Genomic DNA, 17,483 nt, shown 5'->3' on the forward strand with positions numbered 1-17,483 from the left:
ACTGATTGTCCCCATGCATTCAGCTACTCACAAGAAAACATATACACCATTGAATATTTGATTTATATGCAGAGCTATCCCATTGCTAGGAACAAATTGCAGCTTAGTTATCTGTAGTTCATCCCTTCACAGACAAAATAATGCCAACAGTCCTGCAAACACAGATCAAGCTCAATGATCAACCAACGTCATGCATATGCTTATAAAAACCACATGCATATCCTTCCATGCCTTGGTGCCTGCCTCTGATTGAGACAGCATAACTCTTCAGAACAGATTTCTTTGTTTTAACATTAGATATTCACCAAATCCCCAAATCTTTAATAATGCTTACGTGGAATTGTAGCACAAGTGAATGCATGAAAGCTCACAGTACCATTTAATAGTTTATCTGTTGCACTGATGCCCTAGGTGAATAATTTATTTCCTGTAAGTTACATGAAGTCATATTTTTTTGCAGCAGACACTGGATGTTGCCTTGCAGGACCACTAGACAGATCAGACAGAAATTACAATGCAGCAACACTAAAGGACACAGTAATCTCTCTGTCTTTCATTAAACCCAGGCCTATAATAGCTTGCATGGCAGGGGATAGACAGAATTCATCTTCACTGAAAAACAAGACTGTGTACAGGAAAGGTAAATCAAATAATCATCCTTCTCTCACGCATCGAAACAAACGGCCTTCTGAAGTCACTGAATGCCACATTTAAACAAAGGAATTCGGGGAATAAAAGCATCTCAGAACCAGCAGGTAGGAAATCTTAAGATCCCAAGTTGACATGCTGAGGAGGACTTTTCCCCAGAGTTCAAGAACTTTGGGGTCTGAGACACTGGCTTCACCTATCAGAGTATGGGGCCCAGATGCACTTCAGTAGCTTTGAGGACACCAAGCTTTGCTCTGAGGAGCCCACATGAAAAAAGTCTCTGAAAGACATTAAATTGTCTCTGTACAAGTAACTAAATACTTTATTTTTGCATCAAGTTGTCACGCACACAAACAAGCTTCTTCGTAACAACTGGAATTCAGAGCAAATAAGATTCAACTTCAGTATTAGAGTGAGGACCTCCAACATCAACACAGAGAAAGCATGCAGCACGAGCAGCGATGGGGTGCTGTGAGAAATTTCCTTGACCTCTGATCAACATGGGAAGCACTGCCACACTCTGCCCAACATTACCTTTTGATATTCTTCCTTAGATTTCAAGGCAGCTTCCATCTGTTCTTGGGAAAAGGTGTAGATGGCTGAACGATACTGAGTGCCAATGTCATTACCTTGCCGCATTCCTGGAGAAAGAAAATCACTCCATGAGGATCCTGCTTGTAAGTGAATGAGTTGCAACATGTAAGCCTAGCAGACTCAAATTTAGGACTTTCCATTCTCCTGGGTTAGAACTGTCTCTCATGTGCATATTCCATAGGTGTTTTTAGAAAGACCAAGTGTTTCTTTAGTTGAATAGTCCAGAGGAGATTCAATTCTAATGCTTCCTTTGAAATGATGTGCAAATGAAATGTGAATATTTTACATTTTGGTAAATCACACAGTAGTCAAATACAGATGTAAAGCCTCAAATAATCAAGCTGCAGTTACTGTAATCAAGATACTTCTAAAATATTTGCTTTGAACCATGCAAACGCTATAAATAAAACTTGGATTTTATCAAGTGCTTAAACATTTTCTTGTGCTGGAGGATTACATCTTAATGAGAGAAATATCCATGGAGATAACTACCCATTCTCTTCTATTCATAAACCATCACCTGATAACCCTGATACCTGAAACTCTGATAAAAACTAGCATGCACATACTGCTTAACCAAGTTTGGAGCAAAGTTATTAATTCACACCATCACCACCGTTACTTATAAAGAGAAGAAAGGATTCTTGTGAAGTCTGAACTCCAAAAAGGACTTTGGTAGAGGAACGTGCTAAGAAAGTTGGGAGAAGGTATGGATTTTAGAGTGAGCAACGCTTAGGAACAGCAACCCTTAAAGCTTTCTGGTGTCTGGCAGAAGTAGAAAATAACGGTATATATGAGCTCTCTACTAAATTCTATTTGCAACCCAAATTTGATAATATGGATGGCAGAAGTATGTAATACTTTTTATATTTAACATTAAGAATAAAAAACCTAATTTTACATGCTCACTAAGTCCCAAAAACAACACCATAAATACATAACTTTGGTACAAGGATTAGCCCATTTACTGCTGATGCATTCATTTCAAAAACCCAGTTGCATGAATTTGCTCATGCACATATTTCCAAATTCAGAGCTAGACTCTACCTACAAAACTATAAAATAAAGGGTCCTATTCCCTTAAGCAGCTGCCCTGACACAGCTTGGCATGATGCAGTCATAGGGAGCTTCAGTGGACAAAGGCTTTGCTGCCTTCCATCACTGTCCACTCCCATCCCCTCAGGCAGAAATTCTGGAAGCCAGTTTTGCTATGGATCGTTCCATAAATGCTTTAGCATCAAGCATGAAAGCTGATCTAGAACTGCAGTTTTGCAGTTTCAGTCTTTCATAACCTTGTTCCTATCATGCGTTTGGAAAACAAACAAACAAGCAAACAAAGAAACAAAAAAGCTTTTGCTTTTGATGTAACAAAACTTATTTATTGAACTTGAGTGAGTGAAAAACCCATCTCTGAAGCAGACTCAAAAAAGCTGATTATTCCCAAATGTCCAAATGTCTACAGCTCAAGACAAAGTGGAAATCATTAGGACTCATCTCTGGACTGTCCTACACTGCAGAAGTCCCTCTGAAGATCAGCATCAACATGTCAGGACTACAGAGAAAATGAGACACAGAAATATCCTAAAAGATTCATTTGAACTAAAAGCCCATTCAATAACCAACAACACTTACGAGTGAAATTGATTCTGAAAAATCCTATGGAGTTTTCACATTGTTTGGGTTAGGCTTTAAGCACTAAAATGTTACATTGCTACACATAATAACAACAACAACGTTCTTCATCATTACTTAATAGCAAGCTCTGCAGGGCACATAATATTTTCCTTGTTTATTTACAAGTTATTCTAGGATGGTAGAGAGTGACTACAAAGCCAGTGCTAAGGAATAGTTTGGCGTAAAATGAATCCAGGGCAGCTAAGCATTAGTTTTGCCAGGATATGTTAATGGTGATTTATGTTTGTACTTAAGCGTTGGCATTCTACAGATCTATTTATTGCTTAACAAACCAATTGAGAACTGACTGGGGAGTAGATAGTAAAAATCTCTGTAAATGGACGATCACTACCTGGTACGACAGTTTCTAGCATGCATTTCTAGAGTGCATTATAGTATGAGTTCCTGTTCATGATATTCTGAGTGAGAAGGTAAACAAGATCATTTAATATATGCACATGCAACCATTACATAGAGATAAGAAAGTGATCAGTTCAATTAATTTATTGAAGAGGAGAACTGACTCTGATTTATAAATGCAAATAGGGAAGTAACCTCAAAGACAAGGCTCTTCAGTCTTGCCAAAACTGCATAACAAGATGGAGCAATTGAAAGCAAAAGAATTCAAAATCCAGATGGGAAATAAGACAACATCAAAATAGTGAAGAGCATTCATCATGTGAACACTGTATCAATACCCTTTCTTGATGGTTTCATAACAACTTGTACCTAAATCTATCATGATAAGTAGCTAGCACATAATCTGCCAAAGCCACACAGGTTACAAGATACTGAAATAAAACAAATTCCATGTGCACAGAATAATCAAGCACCACTGTTCCTATTGCTATTTGTTATTTGTTATTGCTATTTGTAACGTACTTCACACGTGCAAACTTACTTCTCAAAGGTCCATCATGGATTTTTTAAAACCCTCTGGCAACTCTTCCGTGTTGAGATTCACTAACTCAATGAGTAGCAAACAAGGCAGGAAATTCAATTTAGTAAACAACTGTGGTAGGATGATTGAGTTTAACTATCTTGTCTTTGTCTGAAAGAATTGCTACTAAATCAGAAATGATCTCTGCTTGGCGATCTAAAAATCCCACTGTGTCATCTCTAGTTAACTCTCCTTCCTTTGCTGGAATGTCATTCTTAGTTTGTCTGTCGTGCCACGCTGTCTCACTGTGTTCAAATAATACCACAGCTATGCACATTAGGCTTCAGATAGGAATGAGAAAATATGAATAATTAATTTAATAAAGATGCTAAAGTTATTGGAAGATACTGTGTGCTGCTCAATCAGAAGCTATTCATATCAGATTGTCAGCTTTGTTGCCACTTATTCCAGCTCCTCTGGATGCATGTTGGACTCCTCTTTTTAAGGGATGCAAATGATTTTTCTATTAATTCCAAATTGAAAAAGTGAATCAGGTTTGTGTAAATCCCCACACTGGAATAAGAAATAATTCCTAGAGAACATGCACTGAGCATCTTCAGTACAGTATGATCTTCTGCACAGGGGAAGGCTGATTGCCTCTAACTGTCCTTCTGCAAGATGCCTTACAGCCATTCTGTGTGCAAAACCTGCTAACGCAGGGACAGAATTTATGGTTGTTGCAAACTTTTTTCCTCAAGGATATAACACATGGGGTTCAGACCCTGTCAGTAGGGCCTGAACTTTCTCAGCTTTCAATCCAGCATGACAGAACTGTAGAGGTGGGAAGGGAGCTCTGGAGATCATCTAGTCCAACCCCCTGCTAAAGCAGGTTCCCAGATGCCAGGTCTTTTATTCTGAAACATGTACGAAACATAGGGATGGTGGTGGTTCGGAGAAATCAAAGTTACTTACCTAAGATGTCAATTTTCCAAAATTAAATTGAAGGTTTACTAAAGTGAACATTAAATCTACTCACAAAGCATTAGAAGCACTGTCTTTTGACACTCTCATTATTAGACATTGCTAACCACAAAGGGACGGGAATGAAGAAGATCCTGAGCAAGCTATTTGCCAGATCAACCTACATATGCAACTGCATGCAACAACAGCATTCAGAAGAATCTGCTGCAGAGTAGAAGAATTAATTGCAAGCTATACACATCCTGCAATCCACTGAAACTTCAAAAGAGGACCACCTTTTAATCCATACATTTTAATGAGATATCCATACTTGGCTATGGCCTTTCCTGACTCTCCTATTCCTTGTAAGACCATCACAAACCTCTTTATACTGTTTTTTTGGGAGAGAACGATTGATTCTGCAACTGTACAATTTCAGAAGTTTCCAATTTTTTTGCAAAATTTCAGACACAACCATAAAACATAAGTGAAATAACTCTGTAATGACATATATTTAAAAGTAAATCTAGATAGCCAATTACTGAACTACATTCATCAACCAAATGATGCTCCAAAGACACTGTTTATGGAACAGTTTACATGCTGACACCTGAAGACATTTGTTCCTTCCATTTTTAAATCCTATGCCAGACCTAGGTGGATATTTTCATCCATCTGCCTCTTACAAGTACAGACATCTACTTAAGATTCTACAACGTCGGTGGTACCAACAGATCCAGACAGCAATTTTCACAGATTTCTTATGCACTCTTACCAATGTTAAGGTTTGTCACCTGTAGATTTTTGGTTACCTACTGTTATTTTCTTAGGAGCAATTAACAGGAGCGCTGGATTTGGGCTCTTCATAAACCTGTTGTAAGCATTAATACAGACCTGTACAACAGATGAGGTTAGAAGGGCTCTCTGGAGGCCATCTATGGTCCAGCCTCTGCTCAAGCAGGGACAGACACCCACAGCAAGTTGCCCAGGACCATGTTTAGGCAGCTTTTGGACATCTCCAATGATAGAGACTCCATAACCTCTCTGGGTAACCTGTGTCAATGCTCTGTCACTGTCAGGAGGGCTTGTTCACTGTGAAGATCAGAAATTCTACGTTTAAAGACAACCCGGCAGAGTTTCAGGGGCTACCCAATGTCCCTGCTACGAAGCAGATGAAGCTACAACCTGGGTGATTTACCTGCTTCTTATCTGGTGCAAGAGGATGAATAGACAAATCCTTGAGCTCCATGTTTGGTCCCACAGCACCCAGAACCCCTTTGGTCAGCCCAAAGTTTGCAAGATCACTCTGTTTCATCTGGCTGTAAGACAGTGACTGGCTAAAATGCAAATATCTGTCTCCCTGAGCAGGACATGAGGAACACATCCATCAGTAACGGGAACAAATACATCCTGGAGTCAAAAGGCTGGCACTTGCTGTTGATACCTGAGGCAAAGAAAATCAGCTTTCATGCTGAAGACAACACTAAAATTCTCCCATCAAAGGGATGCTTAGGTACAATGGCTGATTTTAGAACTGACAGACAAGCAGAGTTTGCATTCCTCTGGCAAGACAGAAAATTACATGGTTTTGGATCAGGCTGCATGATGCCAAAGAGCACAAGCCCAAAGCCCAGTGCCTGGCATTAGCCAGTCTTTGTAAGCTCTTGTCTCTGGAGAACCAGGATGGATGGAGGCGTTTGGAGCTCTAAATGTATTTAAATCTTGGGCACGGATCATATTTAGGAATTTCACTTTGGCTGACCAAGCATCTCAGTGGTTCACAGTCTGGACCGCTCTGGAGACCATAAAATTTCTCCACTGTGCCAGCAGAGATTAGAACACCAATTAATCAAGAAATGCCCCAAAGAGCTGACTGCTCTCAAAGAGCTTGCTCTGACCACCTCTGATAAGTAGGAGAAACAGAAATTTGTGAGCACAGGAATGGCAGCTGTAGTGCTACCTCAGTTTCTGCAAAAGATTGAGAGTGCCATGCAATGAAAGTACACACATAGATTGCCACTAGAGAAATCATCGTTTCCCAAAATGAAGAAAACAGTCAAAGAAATGACTCTAAATGACTCTTACCAACAATCTGATATCACCTGAAGCACCTGGGTAGTGCTTAGACTTAGTTTGGGTCTCCCATCTTTCTTTTGGTATCAAAGTAGCAAGTACCAGCTCTTCTTTGATTTGGATGATCAGAACACATGAAAGCATCCCTGCCCCTATGCAGCTGGTCAGTGCTTTCACTTCCACATTTTCTACACCTTGTGAAAGTTATTATGTATTCCTGGCCAAAGAGTTGCTCCTTTAAAGCAGCTGTCCTGCTATCACACCAAGCTTGAACTTGTATTGAGATGCTTCTTACATGGTGCTTGTCCTTCCTCTCTAACTTCCGAGCATCTTATAGGCAGTAAGAAATAGGCAAACCCAAAGCATTAATAACAACATGTATTTCCTTTTTTTTTTTTTTTTTTTCCTTTAGAAATGGAAAATTCCCTGCAAACGTACAGAATCTTTCCAAACAGTGATTTTTGAGTACATTCCTATGGAGGAATGATGCAAAATATACTTTATTTCTTTCTAAATCAGGAATTTCTTCTGAAGACTCAACCTTCTGATGACTTAAAAGTAATACTTGTGCAACACTTCTTCTCTTCTCCCCATTTAAAAATAATAAAAGAAAGTAATGGCATCATTAGTCAACCGTGCTCTTCACAGAGTATCCCAAGCAAAATGGAGATAAATGACTGAGGTCTGTTACTGTCTTCTGTGTCACCTAGTGAAATTTTAAAGGGCAGTTCATAGCTCTTATTTTTATCTCTCTTTTTTTTTCTTTTCCCTGAGATTTATAGGCTTTCCTGCAGCTGTCACTTATTTTCTTAGACCCACAGAAAGCTGATATACTGATTAGTCATTTTCTTTCCCCCAGTCAATGCTTGCTGAGTTAACACTAATATAACTCCTTCCTCCAGCTCATCATATAATTATTTAGTAAAAATCAATTGCGCCATGTCACCCTGGCTTGATGTCATCACTCACTGTAATGATTACATCCATACAGTTTAAAAGTTGCCAAGGGAAAGTAGAACTCTTTATGGCATATGATTAAAGGAGAAAAATGTTAATAGAAAAGAAGGTAGCGACTGTGCTGTGGATTGAGAGTTCTTGATGAATTTCAAGGTGCTGGAGCACGGGAAGGATAAATGAGATATGAAAGAGCTTCTTCAGAAGGTTACAATCCAATAATGAGTTTGTACACATTAAAGGGAACGTACTATCAATAGGAAACAAGCTTTGCAGAGCTTTCAGTACTGGAGGTTTTCAGTGTCAAGAAAGATACTGCAGTTCTGGTCTTTCCCATTTGGTTTGGGACCAAAGCTTTCCCTATAAATTCTGACTTGTATGTGTACTTAGATCATCATGTCTACAATGTTTTTTAAATGAAAACATAAATATAGCTTCAGCTGCAAAAACGTCTAGTGACAGGCATTTTTTTTTTTCTTTAATCTTTATCAAGTCACAAGATTGCCAGGTTTTCTGGTGCATCTTTAAAGCTAAAATAGAATTGGGGATATGCTGGTGTAGGAAAAGGTCTTGTGGACATCTCTAGTCCAACCCTGCTCAAAGGAGTGTCAGTTCAAGCGGGCTTCCCATGATCTCATCCCATTCCATTCTGAATATCTCCAAGGATGAAGGCATCACAGAATACTTCCTTAGGATTGCCAGCGCTGGAGTAAATGATCTTTGTCAAGAACAGCCTCTAAACACTCACTGGATGAAATAACAGAAGCTATAGACTTAAAGAGAATCTTTTCTGACGACAGATTCATCATTAATGCCGTAGCATACCCCAAAGTATGGACACACAGGAGAACACACTCCTTCATTTTTAGTGATAACATTCTGTGGAAATGGGATGAATTGCTGCCACGATTCATAATTTGATGCAACAAGAAACCTTATCTATTCCCATCGCTGATGGCCAACACACTGCTGCAACCAAAGCAAAGTAACAGTAGTAAACTCACTGGGGATCTGTCTCTAATCTATTCTCTTTCCTTATTTTTATGGTATTATTATTCTATAGCTATGAAGATTGCTTCTCAAGATAGTTCAAACATTTTACACAATTAGAAAGTCCGAATGAAGGCTTTGAAAGAGAATCACAGAATCATTGAATCATGGAATGTGTTGGATTGGAAGGGTTCTCAAGGATGATGAAGCTCCAACCCCCCACCACACGCAGGGCCACCAACCTCCACATTTCATAGCAGCCCAGGCTGCCCAGGGCCCCATCCAACCTGGCCTTGAACACCTCCAGGGATGGACGGGGCATCACAGCCTTTCTGAGCAGCTGTTCCAGCACCTCACCACTCTCTCTGTAAAGAACTTCCCCCCGACATCCAACCTAAATCTTCCCTCCTTCAACTTAAAACCATTTCCCCTTGTCAGGATTTCCCTATATGCTTAATTATTATTTAAATCAAACATAACATTGTTTGAATGCATTTTTGAATGCTCTTTGACCTGTGAATGAAATGGATGATCTAACTGAGCCCACATAAAACCACAGTTTAATTATTAACGAGTGTCACAACGAATTGAATGCTACTGGAGGACAGGAACTTTAATCCATTTCTAATTATTAATTGATAATACACCTTTACCACTAGTGCACAGAACAGGCAAGTGGAATGGAGAGCATATGTGCAAGTCATCCTTCATGGCAGACAAATTTTTTTGCTTAACTGTCATTAAAAGTTATATGATTAGTTTTTGAAAGGTTTTAGACTTCTGTCATAAATAGACATTAGGCCCCATCAGAGATGCCTTCTCTTAAAAATCTTTCTCAGGGCTGGATGAAGTTGGGGCAGGAGTGAAAGCCACAACTTTTAGCAATTCTTGATGTAACTGATGCAGCTGGAATTAAGCTTCCAGGCTTAGACAACCAAAAACTGACCGCACACACGTGGTTGAGGTGAGTCCACCATGTTACTAGATCTCCATTATCAGCCATGGAAGCTCCATGGAAATATCTATACCTATGTGGCTCTAATTCAAGCTTTATTCCACCTGACACATCTATGCTGGCCAGGAAAATCCAACCTAAGTTGATAGTATTCAACACCAAATAAATGCATGGAGCAGAGATATCTGCAAAAGCCTGGAGGATATGATGTGAGGCATATGGGAACCCCACATTTTCTAAAGCACTGCTGACAGGCAGAATGCACACAGGTTCTGGTGTGGCAAAAGATATCTCTGTTTAGACATCTGAGTTGGGCCATCATTGCCCCGTTCTTCATGGACTCCCATCACTGTAATGCTTACAAAAAGCTGAACAACTACTGATAAAGTGAGCAAACATAACTAAGAAATGCAGAAATTCTGATCAGGAATTAGCTCAGCAGAGCTCAGCAGTGGGATCTCACAGATTCGTTATTGTTCTCTTCATGTGCCTTCTCCTTTCTCTTCTAAATCTCTTCTGATCTAAACCTGTTATGATCCACTAGGTGTTACTGCAATAGTAATAAAAATAATTAGAGATAATAAAAATTACAGTGTTGTCATTTGCTTTTATCAGCAGATAAACTCATGGGACACTGCTCTCTTAAAATACAGACAAGTATGCTCTTATAAATATGCAAGAGAAAATTGCAAGCAGAGAAAAACAGTCATTCACTGAAAATACTGTTGTTTAGAATAGAGTCGGCTTTGACCTCTTGTACCTAATTATACATGAAAACAAAGATTAAAAGCCTACTAATAATCACCATAAACTATGATTAATGATACCACGCTTCAGTGCCGCGGATTTCTAGACCCAAGTGCAGTAAATTCACAAGTGGGTTACTTGAAGAAGAAAAGAAATGTTTGGTTTCATTTTGTTCTAATTTTGTTTAATTGTACAAACATTGGAACCGTTCATCACAAAATTCTGCAGGAAAAAGGCCATAGTTTGCCCTTTTCTAATACTGTAAATGCAAATGCAGAAGTAGCTGCCATTATTCACACCGCATGCACTTTGATTCCTTTGAAATTTGAATGCTAATGATGACACTCAAACATTGAGAAGTTCAAATGTTCCTTAAGAACTCACTGAACGAATAAACAAACTTGAATTAAAACGAATATTCCCTTACTCTTCCTTTCCTCCTCCCCTCTGTTACAATCACATCTACGCTGCAATTGTGAACTGATGCAGAAGGGATCTCAAGGAATCATAGAATGGCTTGGGTCGGAAGGAACCTCAAGGATCATCAATCCCCAACCCCCAGGGAAGCTTGTAAGAGAACAGATGCATTTTCCAAAATTGTTCTTAGCAGACATAGAAATCATAAACAAATGGAATTCCTTCAGGTGAGTGGTACATACATGTTTTCTGTGGCATAACAGTCACCACATTACCCTCAATGGAATAAAAGACTAATACCACGGCCTTTCTTATCTTCAAGGTACCATTTTACTTAGCAATACTGAAAGTTTGCTTTTAGTAGTTCTGGAAAACTGGATAACACATTGTTGTCATAAATGAAAGAAATAAACCACTAGTAGTTTAAAGCAAAGAAGAAATCAGAACCCAGATGGAATTTTGCCCTTGAGCCAGAACTGCTTCACTTCATAATGCAAATTCTTCAGCAATCTCAGCAAGCACAACACTGGCTAATGCTTCCCTTCATTAAAAAAGATGCAAAGTCAAATCTCAGCTTCTCACTGTGCCACGGAAAACAACAGCTACTAAACTGGAAATTTAGGTCAGAAAAAGTCTATTCTAATTTATACGGATAAAAAGAGTATAATATGCAAATAAGGTCATGTCAGATGAAGTTCCTGGGGACGCAAAACAGCCTTATAATAAGTATTTTTAATGCGTATTTTGTTCTGGAGGAAGGACAAAAAATGAGAACAGCACATCATTAGGCATTTCAGTTCTTGAAAGAAAAGAAGTTGCATTCTCAAAGTGCAACAGTAGAGAAGCATTACAGACAAAGAGTATTTTTGTTACTTGCCTCGCAAAAAGTATAGACCACAGATATGTATGAAGAGATTATGGACAGGAGACCACTAAATTGGTTGCTGGAGGGATGGCTAGACCTCAGACAAATATGTCCCAACAGTGAGATTTCATAGGATCATAAAATAGCTGGTGGACCATAAAGGACCTCAAGGATCACAGAATCACAGAATGGTTGGGTTGGAAGGGACCTCAAGGATCACAAAGCTTCAACCCCCTGCCACAGGCACGGCCACCAACCTCCACATTTCATAGCAGCCCAGGCTGCCCAGGGCCCCATCCAACCTGGCCTTGAACACCTCCAGGGATGGACGGGGCATCACAGCCTCTCTGGGCAGCTGTTCCAGCACCTCACCACTCTCATAGTGGTGAGGTGAGGTACTGACATCACTTTCCCCTGACATCCAACCAAAATCTTCCCTCACTCAACTTAAAGCCATTTCCCCTTGTCCTGCTGTTATCTACCCTTGCAGAGTTGATTCCCCTGCTGTTTGTAGGCTCCCTTTAGGTACTGAAAGGCTGCAATGAGGTCACCCCGCAGCCTTCTTTTCTCCAGGCTGAACAAGCCCAGCTCCCTCAGCCTGTCTTCGTAGGGGAGGTGCTCCAGCCCCCTGATCATCTTTGTGGCTCCTCTGGACCCTCTTCAACAGCTCCCTGTCTTTCTTTTATTGGGGGCTCCAGATCTGGACTCAGTGCTCCAGATGGGGCTCACAAGGGCAGAATAGTGGGGGACAATCACCTCCCTGTCCCTGCTGGCCACCCCTCTGCTGATGGAATCCAGGATAGCATTTGCTTTCCGAGCTGCGAGAACACACTGCTGGCTCATGTTAAGCTTTTCATCCATCAGGACCCCCAGGTCCTTCCCCACAGGGCTGCTCTCAAGGACCGCTCCTTCCAGTCTGTATGGATGCCTGGGATTCCTCCAGCCCAAGTGCCAAACTCTGCACTTTGCTGTGTTGAACCTCATCAGGTTCACCCAGGCCCACCTTTCCAGCCTGCTGAGGTCCGTCTGCATGGCATCCCTTCCTGCCACGATGTCAACCGCACCACTCAGCCTGGTGCTGTCAGCAAACTTTCTGAGGATGCACTCGATTCCATAGTTGATATTGATGAAGATGTTACAGAGCACCGGTCCCAAGACAGAGCACTGGGGGACGCCACTCGTTACCGGCCTCCACCCGGACACAGAGCCATTGATGACCACCCTCTGTCTGCAGCCCTTTCTACCAGTTTCTTATACATAGAGTGGTCCACCCATCAAATCCACATCCCTCCATTTTGGAGATAAGGATGTGGTGGAGGACCGTGTCAAAGGCCTTGCTCAAGTCCAGGTAAATGACATCAGTCACCTTTCCCTTGTCCACTGATGCCATCACTCCATCACTGAAGGCCACCAGATTGGTCAAGCATGACCTTCCCCTGGTGAAACCATGCCGGCTGTCTCTGATCACACGCTCATTCCTCATATGATCAAGCATGTCATCCAGGAGGATCTGTTCCATCATCTTCCCAGGCATAGAGACTCACTGGCCTGTAGTTCCCCAGGTCCTCCTTGTTCCCTTTCTTGTAAAGGGGAGCAACGTCACCCTTCCTCCAGTCACCCAGGACCTCACCTGACAGCCACGACTTTTCAAATATGATGGAGAGCAGCTCGGCAACCACCTCAGCCAGCTCCTTCAGAACCCTGGGATGCAGCCATCCAGCCCATAGACCTGTACACATTCAGTCTCATGAAGTGATCTCGGACTTGTTCTGCCCTTACAGTGGGGGGATTTACTGCCCTGGTCCCCACCCAGAGGTTTAGGGATGCAGGGCTCAGGGACGTGAGAAATACTGGAATCCTGGCGACCAGTGAAGACCGAGGCAAAGAACTCATTCAGTACCTCAGCCATTTCTTCATCCATTGAAGATGGTTCTCCCTTTACATTTACCAGAGGAGGCACACGAGCTTTGACTTGTCTCTTCTGGCCAATGTACCTGTAGAAAGTCTTCCTATTGTTTTTCACATCCCTTGTCAAGTTCAGCTCTGCCTGCGCCTTGGCCTTCCTAATCCCATGTCTGCAGGTCCTGATGACATCCCTGTATTCTTCCCAGGTGACACAGCCTTGTTTCCAGAGCTTGTACGCACCTTCCTTTGCCCTCAGTGTGCCCAGCAGGTCCTTGCTGAGCCATGTCAGTTTCCTACCTCCTCTGCCCGCTTTCTTATTCATAGGAATGGAGGGCTCTTGTGCTCTCACAATGGCATCCTTGAAGAGTAGCCAACTCTCTTCAATATCTTTGTCTATAAAGACAGCATCCCGGGGAATCTTGGTCAACAGTCCATTGAGAACCTTAAAGTTTGCTCTTCCAAAGTTCAGGGTCCTGACGCCACTGTTTGCCAGGCCCACATCCCTTGAGATCACGAACTTAACCAGGACGTGCTCACTGCAGCCCAGGCTGCCTCCAACCTTTATCTCCATAATCTCCATAAATCTCCAACCCCCTGCCACATGCAGTGCCACCAACCTCCACCTGACCAGGCTGCCCAGGGCCCCATCCAACTTGGCCTTGAACACTTCCAGAGACGGGGCATCCACAGCCTCTCTGGGCAGCCTGTTTCAGCATCTCACGACACATTTGGTAAAGAACTTCCCCCTGAGACCCAATCTAAACCTTCCCTCCTTGAGGTAAGAGCAGAAATTAGAATATATTCCATATTCCCATTGTTGAATATCCAGTCCTGCATGAACCAATATACATTTATCATCACTGAGTATCAGTACATCAATTTCCATGGCTTTTTCGATTTATCAACCCAGAGCTGGGTTTTATTCCTTTCCTCCAAGAGCCTACTGGCATCGTCTTTACCACAGATTTAATTAGTATCCTCTCCACTATATCTTCTAAGTCATTAATGAAAATATTGAAGAGTATGGGACCAGGAATGGCTCCCGAGGGGGTCTGTAATTATATTTTGAATATATTTAATGTGCCTGGTGACAATAGGTTTGTGTTTCTGCTGCTTGTGATAATGCTGAAACTATCAGGGCTTTTAATTACATCTGAAGTAGACGGCAAAGGTGTTTGTGCATCAATCTGAGACTCGAAGATTTCATTCAAATTATAAGGGGAAGAGATTCACAGAAATAAAAAAAAAAAAAAGTCAAAAATGAATATATTTTACATGGAGAGTTTTTTTTTCCCCTTCAATCTCTAAATCAAGTTACAGGCCTGTAGCAGAATACATAATGTTAGTTTAGGGTCGCTGCAGCATTTTTTATGTGTACAGCTGTTCTTCCACTGGTGTAAGTAGACACATCTGCTCATTAGCAATACAATGTCATTTCCAGTGTCTAATTTTAATTATTTGCAGATGATAGATTCCTTATGTGATGTCTAAAAAAAGTACAGTCCTTCAAAACTGGTGAGAAATAAATATACCCTCTGCAACTAAAACGGGTCAGCACAACGAAAACCAGATATTAATCTGGAGAATTCATGTATCAGCACTAAGGCTAAATGCCAAACTGTTTGGAAGGTCACAGGGAGGAGAAACAGCTCATACATCTCTTCTTTATCGTGGATACACAAGACTTATGGACTAAGAGATGTTCTGAATGAATCTGGCAGGTGATGAGTTTGTTGTAGTACAGATGGTCCTTAACTGCTGGAAAAATATCAGTTCTGCTTACATTTCCTGGACAAACACAGGCAAGATAAGGACTTCTTCATGACAGAAAGGACAAATGAGATTACTTACCGCTAGCTTTGGTTTTCTGTATACTCAAGGAATGAGTAGAAGTCATTTTCTAGAAGCTCTTAGGCAGCGATGGCCATGGCTATCTTTGCCCTACACCCTTGTGTCAGAGGGCTGCTAAGGCCATTGGGCCCTGCCTTCCCCTCAGCTCCTTCAGCTACCAGAAATACAAACAGGAGCCAGAAGCAGCAATGAAAGACAATAGGATTTGTGTACAGAGAGAGAATTGAGAACTGTCGTAGCTGGGAAGCACTGGATACTCTTGATAAATACAAGGAGCAAAACTACCGAAACAAGCATAAAGTTTTCAAGAGAGGAAGGTGATAAAGGAGACGAGTGGATTTTTCATTGGCTCCAGGTATGTTTTCAAAAGGAGGGAACAGTATTTGGGCTTTTTTTCTGCTAAGAAGAAATGTATGACTATTGATGTAGAGATGTGGCTCTGAGGGACATGGGGTAGCAGGCATAAGGGCGACTGGGTGATTGGTTGGACTTGATGACCCTAGTGGTCTTCTCCAACCTGAATGATTCTGTGATTCCACGATTTTATGAAAGCAACAAAGAATCATCCTTTAAAGCTGCCTCAGATTGAGCTGAAATCTTTAACAGATGTAAGACTTCAATCTTCCAAAAGATCAACATAATTACGAATAGCACCATGCTTAACAGCCATCCTGCTTGCACCATGACAAACTGATTCCTCCAATATCATAAAGATGTTTCCAGAGACTTGGAGAAATTGTTTCTGACTCCCCTCAGAGTAGTCAAACTCTCTGATTAGATAAAATATGACATTTTCTTCCCTGAACATAAGTAAAGTTGGGTTTCCCAACTGGCTCACACATTGGCAGGCACTGCTGGTGCCATAAGGGCAGTCTCACTGGCAGTTGTGCTTCTGGCAATGAAAGTCCAGGCTCAAAGCTATATTTTAGTTCATGCAGGGTTACTTTTCAGCTTGATCAGAGAATTTTTTTGTAGCTTTCAGAGTCAGCACGAAGAAAGACGTGGCATCCTCCAGATAGGTCAAAAACTAGCTTCCAGAAAACGTGAAAACAGGCTGAGGCACAACACAAACTGATGGGCTGAAAGTGGACACACAGCATGGAGGTGCCAGCAAATCCATTGTAAGGATGCAATTTGGAGGAGATGGCTCTAAGAAAGGCACCTTTGGTGCAAAAACAGGGCAGTACGGAATCTGCTCTGTGCCTCTGTAAGTCTACAAAGCGATGCACAAAGCAGACAGCTGTAAGACTCTCCAGCAGTATTCTTAGCATAGGACATTCACCCTCTTTTGCTGTACCAGCCAGAAAGAAGCAACCACCTCAAGCACTTCTAGAGTTGTGTAGAGCATTCCCGTTATGGATAAGATTATTCCTAGGAGAGAAGGAATGCTGATCTGTGCAGTAGAGGCTGAACAGAGATGACAACCATATGTCACTTGGCAGAATTCGAGGGTTTGTTGCTTTTTCAGTATCCCGAATGTAATGAATTATAAAATACAGCCTAAATTAATAGTCAAGGAGGACTTTATCAGGGCCCCACACTTAGGAGATGCTCATTTGGGAGAATCTCTTTCAACTCACAGGCTGTTTGACTGATCAAAGGTTCTTGCTTTTCAGTAGTCTTCTGTATAATACTCAGACTCAAGAGCTCCATGAAACAAGAGCCAGGCTGCCTCCCAGAGAAACCTTGAATCCCAGTGAGATGTCTGCCTCATCTTGAAGGCAGGATGTCCAACTGCTTGGAAAGCAAGAACTTCTGAATATTAATATGCTTTTTCAACAACGAATGATAGGACTGCCTGTCTGTATCCTTTAGCAAGTTGGTGCCAACCAGATCGATACTTGAAAGATCCTTAATTGCAAGTGAATCTGAAACAATACAAGTGAATATTTCCATATTTGATGTTCAATGACGCTGGGACAACTAGACCAGTCCATTGTTTCGGTGGGGGATACGAGGGCTTAAATGGA

The 17,483-nt window shown here is 41.4% G+C and overlaps 1 protein-coding gene across 2 annotated transcripts in view; it reads right to left on the reverse strand.

Annotated features, from left to right (window-relative positions):
- The window catches only part of MSRA (methionine sulfoxide reductase A), a 266,247-nt gene that overhangs the window by 88,314 nt on the left and 160,450 nt on the right, over positions 1–17,483 (reverse strand). For both annotated transcript variants that reach the window (XM_052693598.1, XM_052693591.1), the window contains one exon: positions 1,183–1,289. In XM_052693598.1, the coding sequence (XP_052549558.1) occupies positions 1,183–1,289 (107 nt within the window). The remainder of the gene's footprint in view (positions 1–1,182; positions 1,290–17,483) is intronic.

This window comes from Tympanuchus pallidicinctus, unplaced genomic scaffold (genome assembly GCF_026119805.1).
Source record: "Tympanuchus pallidicinctus isolate F22 unplaced genomic scaffold, pur_lepc_1.0 scaffold1, whole genome shotgun sequence".
NCBI classification, from domain to species: Eukaryota; Metazoa; Chordata; class Aves; order Galliformes; family Phasianidae; genus Tympanuchus; species Tympanuchus pallidicinctus.